Source organism: Salvelinus alpinus, chromosome 25, assembly GCF_045679555.1.
Source record: "Salvelinus alpinus chromosome 25, SLU_Salpinus.1, whole genome shotgun sequence".
NCBI lineage: Eukaryota > Metazoa > Chordata > Actinopteri > Salmoniformes > Salmonidae > Salvelinus > Salvelinus alpinus.
This window is the reverse complement of record NC_092110.1, coordinates 40,638,494-40,657,617: the sequence shown is the minus strand read 5'-3', so window position 1 is coordinate 40,657,617 and position 19,124 is coordinate 40,638,494. Positions and strand designations below refer to the sequence as shown.

General features: G+C 38.2%; 1 protein-coding gene across 1 annotated transcript in view; it reads right to left on the bottom strand.

Moving 5' to 3' along the window:
• LOC139553965 (dnaJ homolog subfamily C member 27) overlaps positions 1–17,240 on the bottom strand; it is a 32,691-nt gene extending 15,451 nt beyond the window's left edge. The window contains exons 1-6 of the mRNA XM_071366791.1: positions 16,844–17,240; positions 7,364–7,446; positions 7,046–7,115; positions 5,449–5,613; positions 5,235–5,357; positions 4,856–5,016 (exon numbers count right to left, since the gene is read on the bottom strand). Coding sequence (XP_071222892.1) covers positions 4,856–5,016; positions 5,235–5,357; positions 5,449–5,613; positions 7,046–7,115; positions 7,364–7,446; positions 16,844–16,930 — 689 coding nt within the window. The 5' untranslated portion in view covers positions 16,931–17,240. The remainder of the gene's footprint in view (positions 1–4,855; positions 5,017–5,234; positions 5,358–5,448; positions 5,614–7,045; positions 7,116–7,363; positions 7,447–16,843) is intronic.
• Between the last annotated feature and the right edge of the window lie 1,884 nt (positions 17,241–19,124).

The following is a 19,124-nucleotide window of genomic DNA, read 5'->3' as shown; positions in this document are numbered from 1 at the left end:
AGGATGGGATTGAGAGGGAGTGTAGATCAGATTGTGGAGGATAGGATTGAGAGGGAGTGTAGATCAGATTGTGGAGGATGGGATTGAGAGGGAGTGTAGACCAGATTGTGGAGGATGGGTTTGAGAGGGAGTGTAGACCAGATTGTGGAGGATGGGATTGAGAGGGAGTGTAGATCAGATTGTGGAGGATGGAATTGAGAGGGAGTGTAGACCAGATTGTGGAGGATGGGATTGAGAGGGAGTGTAGACCAGATTGTGGAGGATGGGATTGAGAGGGAGTGTAGACCAGATTGTGGAGGATGGGATTGAGAGGGAGTGTAGATCAGATTGTGGAGGATGGGATTGAGAGGGTTTAGATCAGATTGTGGAGGATAGGTTTGAGAGGGAGTGTAGACCAGATTGTGGAGGATGGGATTGAGAGGGAGTGTAGACCAGATTGTGGAGGATGGGATTGAGAGGGAGTGTAGACCAGATTGTGGATGGGATTGAGAGGGAGTGTAGACCAGATTGTGGAGGATGGGATTGAGAGGGAGTGTAGATCAGATTGTGGAGGATGGGATTGAGAGGGTTTAGATCAGATTGTGGAGGATAGGTTTGAGAGGGAGTGTAGACCAGATTGTGGAGAATAGGATTGAGAAGGAGTGTAGACCACAGTTAGGGACCGTCTGTAGCGGTGTTATCTTTATCAGCATCATAAAAGCTGATAGTATTTCAACCACATAAAATATTGCATCCAAACAGACCTGAAATCTTATCAGAAACATGTTGGGTCGTTTTCACAGTTTTCTATTTCCTTACAACCGGTCAAACTGATGCCATTTGGAAATAATTTTGCACAGAAAATCTAGAGTTATTGCATTTTATCCCCGGTCCCTAAACGTCTTTGCTGCAAAAAGAAGCAGAGATGACAGAGAAAACTTTACCGATGTCTACTAGATTGAAGCATTCTATCGATTTATGACATTATTCTGGTGAGCTAGGGTTTATTTATTATTCTATGGCAGGGGTTCCAAAACTTTTACACTCAGGCCCCTCTTCCAGCATTGGAGAACATGGATTGTGTATGTGTGTCATTCAGAGGGTGAATTGGCAAGACACATTTTTTTAGTGCCTTTGAACGAGGTATGGTAGTAGGTGCCAGGCGCACCGGTTTGAGTGTGTCAAGAACTGCAACGCTGCTGGGTTTTTCACGCTCAACTGTTTCCCATGTGTATCAAGAATGGTCCATCACCAGCCAACATGACACAACTGTGGGAAGCATTGGAGTCAACATGGGCCAGCATCCCTGTGGAACGCTTTCGACAACTTGTAGAGTCTATGTCTCGATTAATTGAGGTTGTTCTGAGGTTGTTCTGTTCAACTTGTAGAGTCTATGTCTCGATTAATTGAGGTTGTTCAGAGGTTGTTCTGAGGTTGTTCTGAGGTTGTTCTGAGGTTGTTCTGAGGTTGTTCTGTTCAACTTGTAGAGTCTATGTCTCGATTAATTGAGGTTGTTCAGAGGTTGTTCTGAGGTTGTTCTGAGGTTGTTCTGAGGTTGTTCTGAGGTTGTTCTGAGGTTGTTCTGAGGTTGTTCTGAGGACAAACTCAATATTATGACTCAATGTTCCTAATGTTTTCTACACTCAGTGTATAATGACAGAAGAGAAGCTGCATGTATCTAACTATAGACAAGTTGACTGACAAATAGCCTACCAAAATGTCAGAAATTATAAGCAGAAACATACGTAAATCAGGAAAAATATAATCCTGCAACCCTTGGCAAAAAATCTGCCGTCTCCAACTGTAGCCTACAGCGCATTTTCTATATTAGCGGGTTACGGTCGGTGTGAGGTGTTCAGGTTCAGAACGGCTGTCAGTCAAAACCCATACAGCACTGTGAAGCGCAGAACCAGAGCTGTATAGCATGTTACTACTGTACAGCCACTGTGTTCCAATTTAGAACCAGAGCTGTATAGCATGTTACTACTGTACAGCCACTAGGTTCCAATTTAGAACCAGAGCTGTATAACATGTTACTACTGTACAGCCACTAGGTTCCAATTTAGAACCAGAGCTGTATAACATGTTACTACTGTACAGCCACTGTGTTCCAATTTAGAACCAGAGCTGTATAACATGTTACTACTGTACAGCCACTGTGTTCCAATTTAGAACCAGAGCTGTATAACATGTTACTACTGTACAGCCACTGTGTTCCAATTTAGAACCAGAGCTGTATAACATGTTACTACTGTACAGCCACTGTGTTCCAATTTAGAACCAGAGCTGTATAACATGTTACTACTGTACAGCCACTAGGTTCCAATTTAGAACCAGAGCTGTATAACATGTTACTACTGTACAGCCACTAGGTTCCAATTTAGAACCAGAGCTGTATAACATGTTACTACTGTACAGCCACTAGGTTCCAATTTAGAACCAGAGCTGTATAACATGTTACTACTGTAGAGCCACTAGGTTCCAATTTAGAACCAGAGCTGTATAGCATGTTACTACTGTACAGCCACTAGGTTCCAATTTAGAACCAGAGCTGTATAACATGTTACTACTGTACAGCCACTAGGTTCCAATTTAGAACCAGAGCTGTATAACATGTTACTACTGTACAGCCACTAGGTTCCAATTTAGAACCAGAGCTGTATAACATGTTACTACTGTAGAGCCACTAGGTTCCAATTTAGAACCAGAGCTGTATAACATGTTACTACTGTACAGACACTAGGTTCCAATTTAGAACCAGAGCTGTATAACATGTTACTACTGTACAGCCACTAGGTTCCAATTTAGAACCAGAGCTGTATAGCATGTTACTACTGTACAGCCACTGTGTTCCAATTTAGAACCAGAGCTGTATAACATGTTACTACTGTACAGCCACTAGGTTCCAATTTAGAACCAGAGCTGTATAACATGTTGCCACTGTGTTCCAATTTAGAACCAGAGCTGTATAACATGTTACTACTGTACAGCCACTAGGTTCCAATTTAGAACCAGAGCTGTATAACATGTTACTACTGTACAGACACTAGGTTCCAATTTAGAACCAGAGCTGTATAACATGTTACTACTGTACAGCCACTGTGTTCCAATTTAGAACCAGAGCTGTATAACATGTTACTACTGTACAGCCACTAGGTTCCAATTTAGAACCAGAGCTGTATAACATGTTACTACTGTACAGCCACTAGGTTCCAATTTAGAACCAGAGCTGTATAACATGTTACTACTGTACAGCCACTAGGTTCCAATTTAGAACCAGAGCTGTATAGCATGTTACTACTGTACAGCCACTAGGTTCCAATTTAGAACCAGAGCTGTATAACATGTTACTACTGTACAGCCACTGTGTTCCAATTTAGAACCAGAGCTGTATAACATGTTACTACTGTACAGACACTAGGTTCCAATTTAGAACCAGAGCTGTATAACATGTTACTACTGTACAGCCACTAGGTTCCAATTTAGAACCAGAGCTGTATAACATGTTACTACTGTACAGCCACTAGGTTCCAATTTAGAACCAGAGCTGTATAACATGTTACTACTGTACAGCCACTAGGTTCCAATTTAGAACCAGAGCTGTATAGCATGTTACTACTGTACAGCCACTAGGTTCCAATTTAGAACCAGAGCTGTATAACATGTTACTACTGTACAGCCACTGTGTTCCAATTTAGAACCAGAGCTGTATAACATGTTACTACTGTACAGCCACTAGGTTCCAATTTAGAACCAGAGCTGTATAACATGTTACTACTGTACAGCCACTGTGTTCCAATTTAGAACCAGAGCTGTATAACATGTTACTACTGTACAGCCACTAGGTTCCAATTTAGAACCAGAGCTGTATAACATGTTACTACTGTACAGCCACTGTGTTCCAATTTAGAACCAGAGCTGTATAGCATGTTACTACTGTACAGCCACTGTGTTCCAATTTAGAACCAGAGCTGTATAACATGTTACTACTGTACAGCCACTGTGTTCCAATTTAGAACCAGAGCTGTATAACATGTTACTACTGTACAGCCACTAGGTTCCAATTTAGAACCAGAGCTGTATAACATGTTACTACTGTACAGCCACTAGGTTCCAATTTAGAACCAGAGCTGTATAACATGTTACTACTGTACAGCCACTGTGTTCCAATTTAGAACCAGAGCTGTATAACATGTTACTACTGTACAGCCACTGTGTTCCAATTTAGAACCAGAGCTGTATAACATGTTACTACTGTACAGCCACTAGGTTCCAATTTAGAACCAGAGCTGTATAGCATGTTACTACTGTACAGCCACTAGGTTCCAATTTAGAACCAGAGCTGTATAGCATGTTACTACTGTACAGCCACTGTGTTCCAATTTAGAACCAGAGCTGTATAACATGTTACTACTGTACAGCCACTGTGTTCCAATTTAGAACCAGAGCTGTATAACATGTTACTACTGTACAGCCACTGTGTTCCAATTTAGAACCAGAGCTATATAACATGTTACTACTGTACAGCCACTGTGTTCCAATTTAGAACCAGAGCTGTATAGCATGTTACTACTGTACAGCCACTGTGTTCCAATTTAGAACCAGAGCTGTATAACATGTTACTACTGTACAGCCACTGTGTTCCAATTTAGAACCAGAGCTGTATAGCGTGTTACTACTGTACAGCCACTAGGTTCCAGTTTAGACATTTATTAGTCTGCCATTTCAACCCATATATGGGTACAGGTGTAAAGAGCTACTTTGACACAAATTGAAAGGAAATAACAAAAACAAGCAGAGATATGGAATGTGTTTGACCCCTGTTTCTGGACTGGGCTTAAAGGCTCCAGGTTTGCTCTTTGACCCCTTGTCTTACCGTGTGGCTCCAGGTTTGACCCCCAGCATATCCCAGGAGTCCTTGCTGTTGCGTATGCGTCGTATGGTGTCGGCCTGCTCCTTGGTGAAGCCGACACTGACCTCTGCCACCGGGCGCTTCCCGCCGTTCTCACACATGTCCGTTATGGAGGAGAAAAACGCCTGGAGAACACACACAGGTCAGTACTGTCTGTCAATCAATCAATCAATCAATCAATCAATCAATCAATCAGTCTGTCTGTCTGTCTGTCTGTCTGTCTGTCTGTCTGTCTGTCTGTCTGTCTGTATGTCTGTCTGTCTGTCTGTGTCTGTGTCTGTGTCTGTGTGTGTGTGTGTGTGTGTGTGTGTGTATGTGTATGTGTGTGTGTGTGTATACACACCTGGAACATCTCACTGATGCCCTCTCCGCTCTGTGCTGACGTCTCAAAGTAGTGGAACCCTCTAGACTCCGCCCACAGCCTACCCTCTCCCTCGTCTACCACACGACGCTTAGTCAGGTCCACCTGGAGCACACATGCACACACACACACACACACACACTGCTAAGTCCAGTGAACCTGGTACACAGAGAAGAACAATCACACACACACATACCTTGTTGGCACAGACGACAAAAACGATGCTCTCCATGTTAGCCTGGGAGCCCATCTCCTGTTTCATCTCACCCAGCCAGTTGTCCAGCGCATCAAAACTCTCCCTCAGACCTACATCGTACACCAACACCACTCCCTGGCTGTCCTTATAGAACTCATTACGAACCTGCAGAGAGACAGACAGACACAGACAGACAGACAGACGGACAGACGGACAGACAGACGGACAGACGGACATACAGACAGACGGACAGACGGACATACAGACAGACGGACAGACGGACATACAGACAAACAGACAGACGGACATACAGACAGACAGAGAGAGAGAGACACACACAGAGAGACAGAGAGAGAAAGTTAGAGAGTGAGAGATCGAGAGAGCAATGAAATAGGCTAAAATTGAATAAAACATGAGTTGCACTTCTTCAGTACTGTGTTTGACTTAATGATGATTTGTGTAAAAGCAGCACCTCCGACTAGAAAAATAATTAACTGCTCCACATGAACAGCAGTACAGAAACAGCAGTACGTGTCTGTCTGTGTGTCATATTTATATATATATATATGTATATACACACACACACACACACACACACTACCGTTCAAAAGTTTGGGGACCCTTAGAAATGTACTTGTTTTTGAAAGAAAAGCACAGCATCCCGGAGACGCCTCTTCACTGTTGACGTTGAGACGGGTGTTTTACGAGTACTATTTAATGAAGCTGCCAGTTTAGGACTTGTGAGGCATCTGTTTCTCAAACTAGACACTCTAATGTACTTGTCCTCTTGCTCAGTTGTGCACCGGGGCCTCCCACTCCTCTTTCTATTCTGGTTAGAGCCAGTTTGTGCTGCTCTGTGAAGGGAGTAGTACACAGCATTGTATGAGATCTTCAGTTTCTTGGCAATTTCTCGCATGGAATAGCCTTTATTTCTCAGAACAAAAATAGACTGACGAGTTACAGAGGAAAGTTATTTGTTTCTGGCCATTTTGAGCCTGTAATCAAACCCACAAATGCTGATGCTCCAGATACTCAACTAGTCTAAAGAAGGCCAGTTTTATTGCTTCTTTTATCAGAACAACAGTTTTCAGCTGTGCTACTGTAACATAATTGCCAAAGGGTTTTCTAATGATCAATTAGCCTTTTAAAATGATAAACCTGAATTAGCTAACACAACGTGCCATTGGAACACAGGAGTGATGGTTACTGATAATGGGCCTCTGTACGTCTATGTAGATATTCCATAAAAAATCAGCCCTTTCCAGATACGATAGTCATTTACAACATTAACAATGTCTACACTGTATTTCTGATCAATTTGATGTTATTTTAATGGACAAAAAAACTTGCTTTTCTTTCAAAAACAAGAACATTTCTAAGTGACCCCAAACATTTGAACAGTAGTGTGTGTATATATATATATATATATATATATATATATATATATATATTTAAAGAGAGAGAGACTGGCCTGTTGGTGGCAGGATGCATGTCTGGACATGAGGGTGCAGACGTTTATCTGGTCTGACATGTATAACACGATGTTCCAGTATGTTAGGACGTAGATCCAACATGACCGAAGTAGTAAGGTACTGACCTCGTAGAAGAATGGGTGTCCTGCCATGTCAAAGATGTTCACTTTGATCTCCCTGTCACGCACCTGGACTCTGATGGACAACAAACACTCAAATCAGTCACACAGACTTCAAAAGTCTCCACATCAGTGGTTCTCAACCAGGGGAACTAGTAGGATTACTGGTATAATGCACATGGTTGAGAACCACTACTCTACAGCACACTTGTCTCCTCTCCTTTATCTGGAATCATCTGACAGCAATGGAACTGAACTGTGCATCTTTGGTCTACAAATGATTTAATTATTTTAATTTATTCATCGTCATTGGGGTCAACTTACTTGGTGACCCCATAGTCAATCCCTATGGTGGCCAGATACTTGGGCACAAACCTCTTCTCACAGTATCGCTTGATGATGCAGCTCTGCAATGAAGAAACCACGAGCTGTATCAACTAGGGTTAGATAGAGCAACATTACACATGTAAACTAAAGTCAGAATTCATTCTCTGCAGCAGTGGCCTGTGAAGGAATGGGTGCTCATTGGTGATGGTAAAAAATTCATTCATTGGCTACCCTAGCTATTCAAAATGGCACCTAGTCGGACCATTATTGTTGTTCCAGCTGGCTGCTAGGCCTTATTAGGTAGGTCATGTTAAGCATAGCACAGAGAATTTTCGAACCAACGTTTACTTGCCGATACTTCCTCAATTCCAGACTTGGAAGAAAACACATCTTCTAAACTTCCATGTCTAGTTGCAGGGAGGTTCGTTTGAATTTATAAAATGCTCTGTTATTAAAATAAATCATTGAATTTATAAAATACTCTGTTATTAAAATAAATCATTGAATTTATAAAATACTCTGTTATTAAAATAAATCATTGAATTTATAAAATGCTCTGTTATTAAAATAAATCATTGAATTTATAAAATGCTCTGTTATTAAAATAAATCATTGAATATAGAAAATGCTCTGTTATTAAAATAAATCATTGAATTTATAAAATGCTCTGTTATTAAAATGAATCATTGAATTTATAAAATGCTCTGTTATTAAAATGAATCATTGAATTTATAAAATGCTCTGTTATTAAAATGAATCATTGAATTTATAAAATGCTCTGTTATTAAAATGAATCATTGAATTTATAAAATGCTCTGTTATTAAAATAAATCATTGAATATAGAAAATGCTGTTATTAAAATAAATCATTGAATTTATAAAATGCTCTGTTATTAAAATGAATCATTGAATTTATAAAATGCTCTGTTATTAAAATAAATCATTGAATTTATAAAATGCTCTGTTATTAAAATAAATCATTGAATTTATAAAATGCTCTGTTATTAAAATGAATCATTGAAAATATAAAATGCTCTGTTATTAAAATAAATCATTGAATTTATAAAATGCTCTGTTATTAAAATGAATCATTGAATTTATAAAATGCTCTGTTATTAAAATAAATCATTGAATATAGAAAATGCTGTTATTAAAATAAATCATTGAATTTATAAAATGCTCTGTTATTAAAATGAATCATTGAATTTATAAAATGCTCTGTTATTAAAATAAATCATTGAATTTATAAAATGCTCTGTTATTAAAATAAATCATTGAATTTATAAAATGCTCTGTTATTAAAATGAATCATTGAAAATATAAAATGCTCTGTTATTAAAATAAATCATTGAATTTATAAAATGCTCTGTTATTAAAATGAATCATTGAATTTATAAAATGCTCTGTTCTTAAAATAAATCATTGAATTTATAAAATGCTCTGTTATTAAAATAAATCATTGAATTTATAAAATGCTCTGTTATTAAAATAAATCATTGAATTTATAAAATGCTCTGTTATTAAAATAAATCATTGAATTTATAAAATGCTCTGTTATTAAAATTAATGATTTAATTTAGAAAATGCTGTTATTAATAAAATAAACATGTTTCGCTCCATGACGTAATCCATCAATGTGTACGTCTCCATCTTGTTTATTTCAAATATTTTCTCCATTGATTGAGACAGGTGAGTATCATCATGACATGCAGCACTTTGGGGTGGACACATTGATGGATCACTTTATTTTTTATTTTTACGGAGCATTTTCTAAATTCAAATGAACCTCCCTGCAACTAGACATGGACGTCTAGAAGACGTGTTGTCTTCCAACTTGGAAATTGAGGAAGTACCGTCAAGTAAAAGATGGTAGATGGTAGTCTCTGTGATACAGTTAACATTACCTATCTAATAATGCCTATCGGGCCAGCTGGAACAGTACTAATGGTCTGATTAGATTATATGTTTTATGGCTACCCTAGCTGGCTGGCATGCTGTGGAGGACATATCAGTGTTGAATACAGTCTGATTGATAAGGCAGTAATACACGATTAATTGGTATATATACAGCCTGAAACGAATGCCTGCAAAATCGTGTAAATGTCACTTACAAGCCAGAATGTTGATTAAACCTTTAAGAGCCAGTTGATACTGTGTATGTTTCCTTCTGCACCGAGGTAAAATTGGTTTTATACTGGATATTCAATAATCTCGTCAATAGCTATTGAACCAAGCATGCCATGACAATTTCATATTCTGAATCTGTGGATGGAGAACAAATCGACCTTTTTTGTCTGATTTTTACATTTTTTAATAGGATTTCAAAAAAAATAGAGTGTGGATTGTTTTCCATCCTCCCCTGGTTCAGAATATACCCTGTTCATTGTCATGGCATGATTGGTTCATTTGCTATTGATGAGAGAGAACCGAATATCCAATATAAAACTAGGCTTAATTGTAGCTACCTGCTATCTTGGGTAAACAATACTTTCCTGTGGATATTTTGTCTAAAATTTAGAGCAGCTGAAGGACAAACTGCACAGACAACCGGTAGAGTAAGTTTAAATTGTATTTTATTCAACATTCTGGCTAGTAATATAAGGAACATTTACACAATTTCACAGGCATTCGTTTCAGGCTGTGTTGAATATTGCATTAAATCATTTACATGCAGCTGTCCAGTGGAGGCATTTGCTCTGGCTACCAGTCGACATCTTCACGCTTGTGACACTTTTGAATGTGGGTCAAAAGGAAAATAAAAGTATTATCGGAGTGTTTTCGCCTCTCCCGGAATCCTCCTTGCTAGCTAGCGTGAGCGACATGGTAGACTCTCCCGCCTGCTGAACACATGCCCTCACCGTCGTTAATAAAAAAGTGGGGAAACAGTGGACACTGTCTACCGGTGTAAGGCTAGCTAGCTACTGTTGTCGACCCCGCCTTTTCTTCTGTGGTATTTATCGGCGGCTGGCATCCAACGTTATTGCGCATTAACTGTACTGGAGCGCCCCCACCTCCCGCCTTTCTTAACTTCAAAATCGACTAATAGATGTACATGGGCGAGGCATGGCTTGACGTGACCACGCCACCAAGTAGGGTACAGCCGTAGGGTACTCCCTCGATACTCCCATGTTAAATTGCCTACTCATAACCCGACAAACGGCTGTATTCTTTTTACAATTATCATTCTATAAACATGTTTAACATGCTTCCACTGTCGTCTAAATCAACAAACTATATCACACCTAAAAACACTGATTCTAAACGTAATTCTTTTTTTTGCATGAACAGACTGTCGCATGGAATGCACGTCACGATCCAGGCTTTGTTGTGAAGTCAACTTCTCAAAAATACTTCAACCCGCTTAAGGGCAGACAAAAACTGGAAGTATATAGTTACGCGGCATATCTAAGACTAGTGAATTATATTTTACATTAACTTCTCTCGCTAGCCAGCCAGCCAGCTAACGTCAGTTAACCGGTGAAAAAGCTAGGGGGGGAAACAACCAGTGACGTAAGTATAATGCGACAGATTTCCTAGCTTTACTTTCAGTGTTAGCAGGTCGGGTAACACACTAGTGGCAGAATAAGTATCATACAGATCATTTGTTGTGGGAGTAATTTGTTACATGGGAGCAATTGGAAAGTTAGGCTAACTACATGGGAGCAATGGGAAAGTTAGGCTAATTACATGAGAGCAAAGGGAAAGTTAGGCTAATTACATGAGAGCAATGGGAAAGTTAGGCTAATTACATGAGAGCAATGGGAAAGTTAGGCTAATTACATGAGAGCAATGGGAAAGTTAGGTTAATTACATGAGAGCAATGGGAAAGTTAGGCTAATTACATGAGAGCAATGGGAAAGTTAGGTTAATTACATGGGAGCAATGGGAAAGTTAGGTTAATTACATGGGAGCAATGGGAAAGTTAGGTTAATTACATGGGAGCAATGAGAATACCCTATGTCTGTACCCTACTCGGGGGAGTGGTCACGTTAAACCACACCTTGTCGTGTGTTTCTATAGAATTATAAATGCAGGAATGCCCCCAATTGCACCCTTCTCGGAGTCGCTCAAAATGGCGGCATGAGAGGGTGTAATATTTCTAGCTGAGGAACAATTTTAGGGTTTTCTCACAAAGTTTATAGTTTTAAACTGCAGTTGCAATTTGTTGTTTTTTTTCACAAAAAAATGATATCTAACCATACAATGTAGCTATTTTGAATAATTTTGTAATTAATCAAACCATTGAAATATATTTTTGACGATTTCCAACGAACAAGCTAGCTATCGAAAAGTTTCAGCGTGTGTAGTTAAGTTAGCCTGCTAACGTCTTCATAGATAGTAGCATGGAATCAGGACATGACCAAACTGTTGCTGAGATAATTGATGTTGAAACTTCCAAGGAGAAAAGAGGCATTGTTGAAACTCACTCATATGCTTGCAGTGTAAAACAGGGGGGGTGAATGTGATTCATACCCGAATACCCCAACCAAGGAGCAACTTCCAAAGAAGCTGAGAAGTGAACCATCAATGAGCCAGCTACAGGACAACATCCTCCGCATCCTCACGGCTAAAATCAAAGAGAGCGCAGATGACATGAATTTGGTGTAAAAGAACACTATCAAGTATCGTTAACCTGAAGAAAGCGATTGATTTCAATGCTGACGAAGTAAAAACTCTGAAGCAGCAGAACGCAACAATGAAAATTCAGGTTGCAAAGCAGGAGAAGAAACTCACTGAAATGGAGTCAAAGGTAAACGAGAATGACTGGTATGGTCAGAGATGGAATCTACGAATTTATGTAATAGCAGAAAAATCTGACGAGAACATCAAAGCAAGAGTGAAGGACATTTGCAGGGCAATAGTTCTCTGGATGTAGTGCACTGCCTGGGTAGGCTGAGAGATGGGGAGAACCAGCCACCACGACCAGTGATCATGAGATTAATCTCCAGGACAGCGAGGGATATGACATGGAAAAGTGCAAAGAAAAATGACTATTTAAAGAATTAAAGAAGAACAACCTGAGGTTCAAGGAGGATCTGACAGCATTTGACAAAGAAGCTCGGAATCGTCTGTGGCCGATGATTGAGAGAGCAAGGATGGAAGGGAAAAGGGCATACTTTGCGGGAGCTAAGGCTTTTGTTAATGGAAGGGAAATTCACGCTGACGCCTAGCTTGTTGACTGCTGGATTTATCAAGTGAGTTGTGCAGGACTGAGTTTAATTTGCATCTGATAAAACTTTATATTTCTTGAGGAAAGAGCATTGTTTGTGTGAGCCAAACTTTTTTTATATATATATATTTTTTATATGTCAGGGAAATTCCCACTGACACTTAATGTTAGCTTGATGGCAATTTGTTTTACCGATCTATGGTACAATGTCATTTGCAATTGTATAAAAATATATAATTTAGGTCAACCACTTCATCTTCAAATAATATTTTTGCAGGAATCTCCTTGCGAATGATTTTGCCGAAGATCGTATCTCCGCCGGAGATACAAAGCACTGTTTTTATTTGCAACTAGTAAGAACCCGGTTCATGTGAACGTATACAAGTTTAATATTCTTCATATAGTCACTGTGATAGTAAATGTCCATTTCTGTTTTTCTCTATTAATGACATGTAATGTAATGTTTTGAAAAGGAAATCTTTATTTTTGTATCGTAAGGGTAAGAGTGACGACTTTTATTTCATTCAAGAAACTCGTGCCTGTTCCACAGATACTGCGTTTTGGAAGTGTCAATGGGGGAATGATATTTGGTACGAATCGGTCAGCAGGTGTCGCTATTTTAAAAGGCAACTTTAAGGGTCATATATTGAGTCATGAAGCAGATAATACAGGGAGATGGATTATACTATTGGTAGATGTCAACCACGATCAATTTCATTGTTGTAAATACTTAAGCTTCCAATAACAAGTCAAGAAACTGTATTTTATTTAGAGACATTGAGAGGCAAATAAGTAAAATTATGTCTACATTTCCATTGGCCAAAGTAATATGGGGTGGAGATTTGAATACAGTATTACATGATAATCTAGATAGATGGCCTTCTAAGGATAGCAATTATGTTTGTGAGATAAGGAATATATGTCTAAGGTTAGGTGTTCTAGATATTTGTTGACATAAGAAGCCAGATAAGATTATGTTTACATGGAGTACCAAAGACTTATCTATACAATCCCGTATTGATTTCTGGCTGATATCTGAAGATATGGCTGACAAGGTTGATACAGTCTCGATTGAACCATCGATTTTAACAGACCACAACGGGATCTCAATAAAGATACATATGCATGGTTTGTCAACAAAAAAAGTTAGTAAAGGTTACTGGAAAATGAACAAGACTTTACTAGAAAATGAAGTATTTAAGAAGGAAGTAGCAGGAATTATTGATAAATACTGGAATTGTGCCTGTGTTATGAATACGTTTGGAAGTTACTGGGAGCTAATGAAATTTGATATAAGGCTTTTGGCTATTTCAATGGGGAAAGAAATTGCTTGTGCCAAGAGAGAGAAAGAATATGACATCATAAAGGGAATAATTGATTATACTATAAAAACTGAACTAACTAATCAGGAATTACTGGAGCTATCATCATTGCAAATTCAGTTAGACTGTATCTACGAGGAAAAGGCCCGGGGAGCGTTTGTAAGATCAAGACGAAAATGGATGGAAGAGGGAGAGAAAAATACAAAATATTTCTTTAATTTAGAAAAAAGGGCAGGCGAAAAGACTTCGATATGTAAATTAATGATTAATAATACTCCCAATGAAAATCCAAAAGAAATCTCTCAGCATGATGCCCAGTTTTATCAGAATCTGTATACATCAGCCCAGTCAACTTCCAATATGGATTTTTTCTTAGACAATATAGCAAACATTGCTAAGAAGATAGATAATGATTTCAGGGATTTTTGTGATGATGAGTTATCTGAAATTGAGATAAAAGACTGTATTAAAAGCCTTAAGGACAATAGGTCCCCTGGAAATTATGGTTTAATAAGCGAGTTTTATAAAGCATTCAATGATAAATTGATTCCTTTCATTCTCTATGTTCCAAGAATCAATAGAAAAAGGGCAGTTACCGGCTTCCTTAAAGCAAGGTGTAATTACTTTGATTCCCAAACCTAATAAGGATACTCTTTATATAGACAACTGGAGACCCATTAGCCTGTTGAATAATGATGGGAAATTATTTGCCCTTGTATTTGCTAAGAGGTTGAAACAAGGCTCGCATCATATAATTGATGAAGAACAAAAAAGCAATACGTTTTTGGGGGATTTGGTAACTTTTTTTTAAAGCAGTCCGAACTTGATATAGTGGTTGTACTAGCTCTGTAAAATTAGCTCACGGGACATCCCAAAGATTTGATATTGGCCGTGGCATTAGGCAGGGCTGCCCAATTAGTCCATTTTTATTTGTTACTCAAATTGTGGCTCTTCATATCAAGAAAGGGAATTTAAGGTGTTTCAGCACTTGGCAATGAATTTAAACTATGTCAACTGGCTGATAATACCACCATATTTTTAAGAGACAGGATTGAGGTTTCTAAAGCAGTTTCCTGTATTGAAGACTTTTCCGTAGTTTCGTGTTTGACAATTAACATCAATAAGTCAGTCTTATTTCCACTGAAGGATTGTGTTTTACAGGAAGTATACGGTATCACAATTAAACATAAGGTTACTTATCTTGGGATTGTTATATGCAAGGATGGGAAAAAAAAGGAGTGAATTAAACTTTAACCCCATTATTGAGAAAACAAAGAAGAAATTTAACCTCTGGTTGCTGAGAGATACTTTGTTATACGGTCAGGTTTTATTGTACAAAGCTGAAGGGTTATGTAGATCAGTTTATGTCTCGTTATCACTTGAGTTATCCCCTAAAATTGTAAGGGAACTCCCCCCCCAATTGTACAAAACATTTTATTTGGAGGAACAAGCCTCACTATCTACAGAAAGATATTCTCACTAATACCCAAGAACAAGGTCTTGAGGTTTTAGATTTAAATACTCTAAATAATACTTAAGATAAATTGGATTCTGAAGTATATTAAGAACCAGAACAGTATTTGGAATGTCTTCCCTAGGTATTTATTTGACTCTGTTGGTGGTTTAGAATTCTTGCTTCAATGTAATTTTGATGTTGATAAAATCCCAGTAAAGTTGCCCATATTCCATAAGCAGGCAATTTTTGCTTGGATGTTAGCGTATAAACACAATTTCTCACCTCACAGATACTTTATATGGAACAACAAAGATATACGATTAAAAAATAAGTAATTTTTTTTCGTAACTGGTTTGAGAATAAAATTATTTTGGTTGGTCAGTTACTGAATAAGGATGGATATCTACTCTAAGTTGGGGAATTTCTTGATAAGTTTAAAAGTCCAATAACCCCGAATGAATATGCAATTGTTTTTGATGCGATTCCAAGGGAGGTTGTATCTCTTTTAAATTCCTCTGTGGTTGATGTAAGTAACATAGATTTACATGAAAATATATTCATTGGCAATATTAACATCAAAGATAAATGTAGTAATAAACAGATTAGGAATATTGTTTGTGATACTACAATTCCCTCAGCAAAATAATTTTGGTAAAATATCTATGGTGATATACAAATGGGGGAAAGCATGGAAAATTGCTAACAAATATTGTATCACTAACAAGTTACAGGAAGTTTCATTTAAAATGTTACATAGAATTTATCCTGTGAAACATGTTTTGGAAAGATTCAAGCTGAATATTGACTATATTTGTGATTTCTGTGGAATGGAGGAGACCATTTTGCATTTGTTTTTTGCCTGTATTTATAGTAGAATTTTTGGGATTGACATACAGAATTTCTTACAAAAAAATAGGACCGCTTGTACTATTTAATGGTTTTGATATAATGATTTATTTCAGAAATTCTGACATAGATAAAGATGTAGTATATTTAATTAAACTGCTAATAATACTAGGTACATTTCATATTCACAAATGCAAATGGTCTAATTCAAAACCTAACTTTTTTCACTTTATAAATTAATTTAAACAATATAGCACTACTTTAACTAAAATGAAAAACAAAAAGGCAATTAAAACTTGTTGTATTATTAATGAATATGATTTGTTTGTTTAGGATTCCTGGCAATGTAAATAGTTTGTATGTATGCTTGTTTGCATGTGACTATTCCTCTTTTGTTTGTTGATATTTGTTAATAAAAATAACACAAAAAAATATCTATATAAAAGTGCACCCTTCTCGGCAGATGGTGGTATTGGAACGACTCAATGTCACCATCTGCCGGCTTTTGGGGTATAGCAGAGATCGTCTAGGCTACATTATAACGTTACGGGCTTTGGCTGCAGCCATTTAACATTACTCCCTGGGTCATTCATACTGTAGATACCTGATACTAGTTTGCCAACAGCTAGTTTGGGTACAGCGCTGGCTAGCAGAATAGCTAACCTAAACGTTAGTTGACTCACCTTGCCCACCTCGGCATTGCCAAGGCTGATCACTTTTACACGCAGTGATTTCTTGTTCTCACGTCTCTTCTGCACATTCGTGTCCATGCTGCTGATATTTAGCTATGTTAAATATTGTTGTTTGTTTGTTATTTACGTCGTCGATGATGGCTGTGAAGCTGGAATTCCACTAAAGTTAGATTTGTACAGTACGCCCCGCCTTAACTGGCTAGCAGACATTTACTCAATCTTAAACAACCTCGTTTACAATTGTATAGCCGCGCATCGTTATGGATCTGAATAAATATTAGACAAGCTATTCTGGACGAGTGAGACATGTATTTGATGGGTTAGCTATCTAGCCTTCTTTGCTAGCGCCGCTGTTTTGCACAGCTTTGTCTGTCAATTTCTTATTCGCGGAAGCAGATTCGTTATAAAGTCAGATTTAACAGAACTCAGTTATGTTTTTATACATTTAATAATCAAACACAGCTGTTTGTATATCAATAAAAAGTATATTATCTACAGCTAGTTCATCTTCACATAAACGTAGTATTTTTTAACAATAGATTTTAAAGAGTAAAATCTGTTTTTAAAACTGGAAGCAGTTTCTATGGCAACAACGACGCATGACAGCAGATTCGCGATGTTTCCTGCACTGAAACGTGAATTATTTTGTGTGTGTTTATTTCGTTTATTTGACCACTTTTAAAACACAATAGAACCACACATTTGAATAGAGTACAATGCCATTACAATTATCGAACATGACACACAAAAGTTGAAAAACCTATTTTCCATTGTGGTCCTCACAAAATACATGGCCTTCAGAAAGTATTCACACCCCTTGACTTTTTACACACATTTTGTTGTGTTACAGCCTGAATTTAAAATTGATTAAATTTAGACTTTTTTTGTCACTGGCCTACACACAATACCCCATCATATCAAAGTGGAATTATGTTATATTTTTTACAAATTAATAAAACATTAAAAGCTGAAATGTCTTGAGTCAATAATTATTCAACCCCTTTGAAGTTCAGGAATGAAGACTAACAAGTCACATAATAAGTGCCCAGATCATCTCCACTACTGCGGGATGTATTGTATCCTCCAGTCTTAACGAACAGGGCCTCCTCTGGAGGGAAGGTCTGCTGCCTGGTTCTCCACACAGGTAGGTGTATTTAAGGTGTCTGTTTGCCCAAAGCAGTAATTCCCTTGATTTGTGCAACCATGGTCCATATCAAATCAAATCAAATTGTATTTGTCACATGCGCCGAATACAACAGGTGTAGGTAGACCTTACAATGAAATGCGTACTTACAAGCCCTTAAACAAAAATGCAGTTTTAAGAAAAATAAGTGTAAAGTGAAAAATAGATTAGTAAAAAATTGAAAATAAAAGTAACAAATAATTAAACAGCACCAGTAAAATAACAATAGTGAGGCTATATACAGGGGGTACTGGTACAGAGTCAATGTGCGGGGGCACCGGTTAGTCGAGGTAATTGAGGTAATATGTACATGTACTAAGTACTGTGAGGAAGTGCCAGAGTGCAATGTGAACCGCCTTAAGCTCCAGTACGTTGATGTGAGCTACTGTCAATGGTGCTGACCATACACCATTGACCCCTGACTGGTTCAATACTGTTCCCCATCCCTGTAGGGGGGCATCTGTGGTCAAAGTCATCTGAACTGCATCTAAGAGAACTCCACTGGGAGTTTGAAGTGCTAGACACCTTCATTGTATTGCTCAACCAGCAACTCATTGAAATTGTCAGCTTTTTGTGTTTGTCCCTTCTGGGACATAGATTGTGTCTGTTGTAGCATTGCTGGATTGGCTGTACAACATGGACCTTAGCAGCTAGGAGGCCGAGGAGCCTCTGTCTCTCTAGCACAGTCACCTGTTTTCTCAGTTTTAAATGTTGAAAGACAATTTGTCAATTATACCACTCTTTCTGGAGAGAGTGTTGCTCGCATGATTTGAGTGTCCAGTGTCAAGCCCAGGAAGTGTACACACTGAATGGGGACCAGAAAACTATTTTCCAAGTTCATTGTTAGTCCCAACTCAGAGAGGTGATGTGAGACCATGGATGTGTGTGCCAAAGCTTGGCTTTGTGTCCCTGCACATATTAGCCAATCGTCTAAGTAGTTCAGGACCATGACTCCTCTTCGGCGATGGGGGGCTAGCGCTGCGCTTATACCCTTTGTTAAAGTGCGAGGATCGAGCGAAAGGCCGAAGGGTAGAACGCGCAACTGAAAAATAAGTTTTTCGAAGGCAAATCTTGGGTATTTTCTGTGTG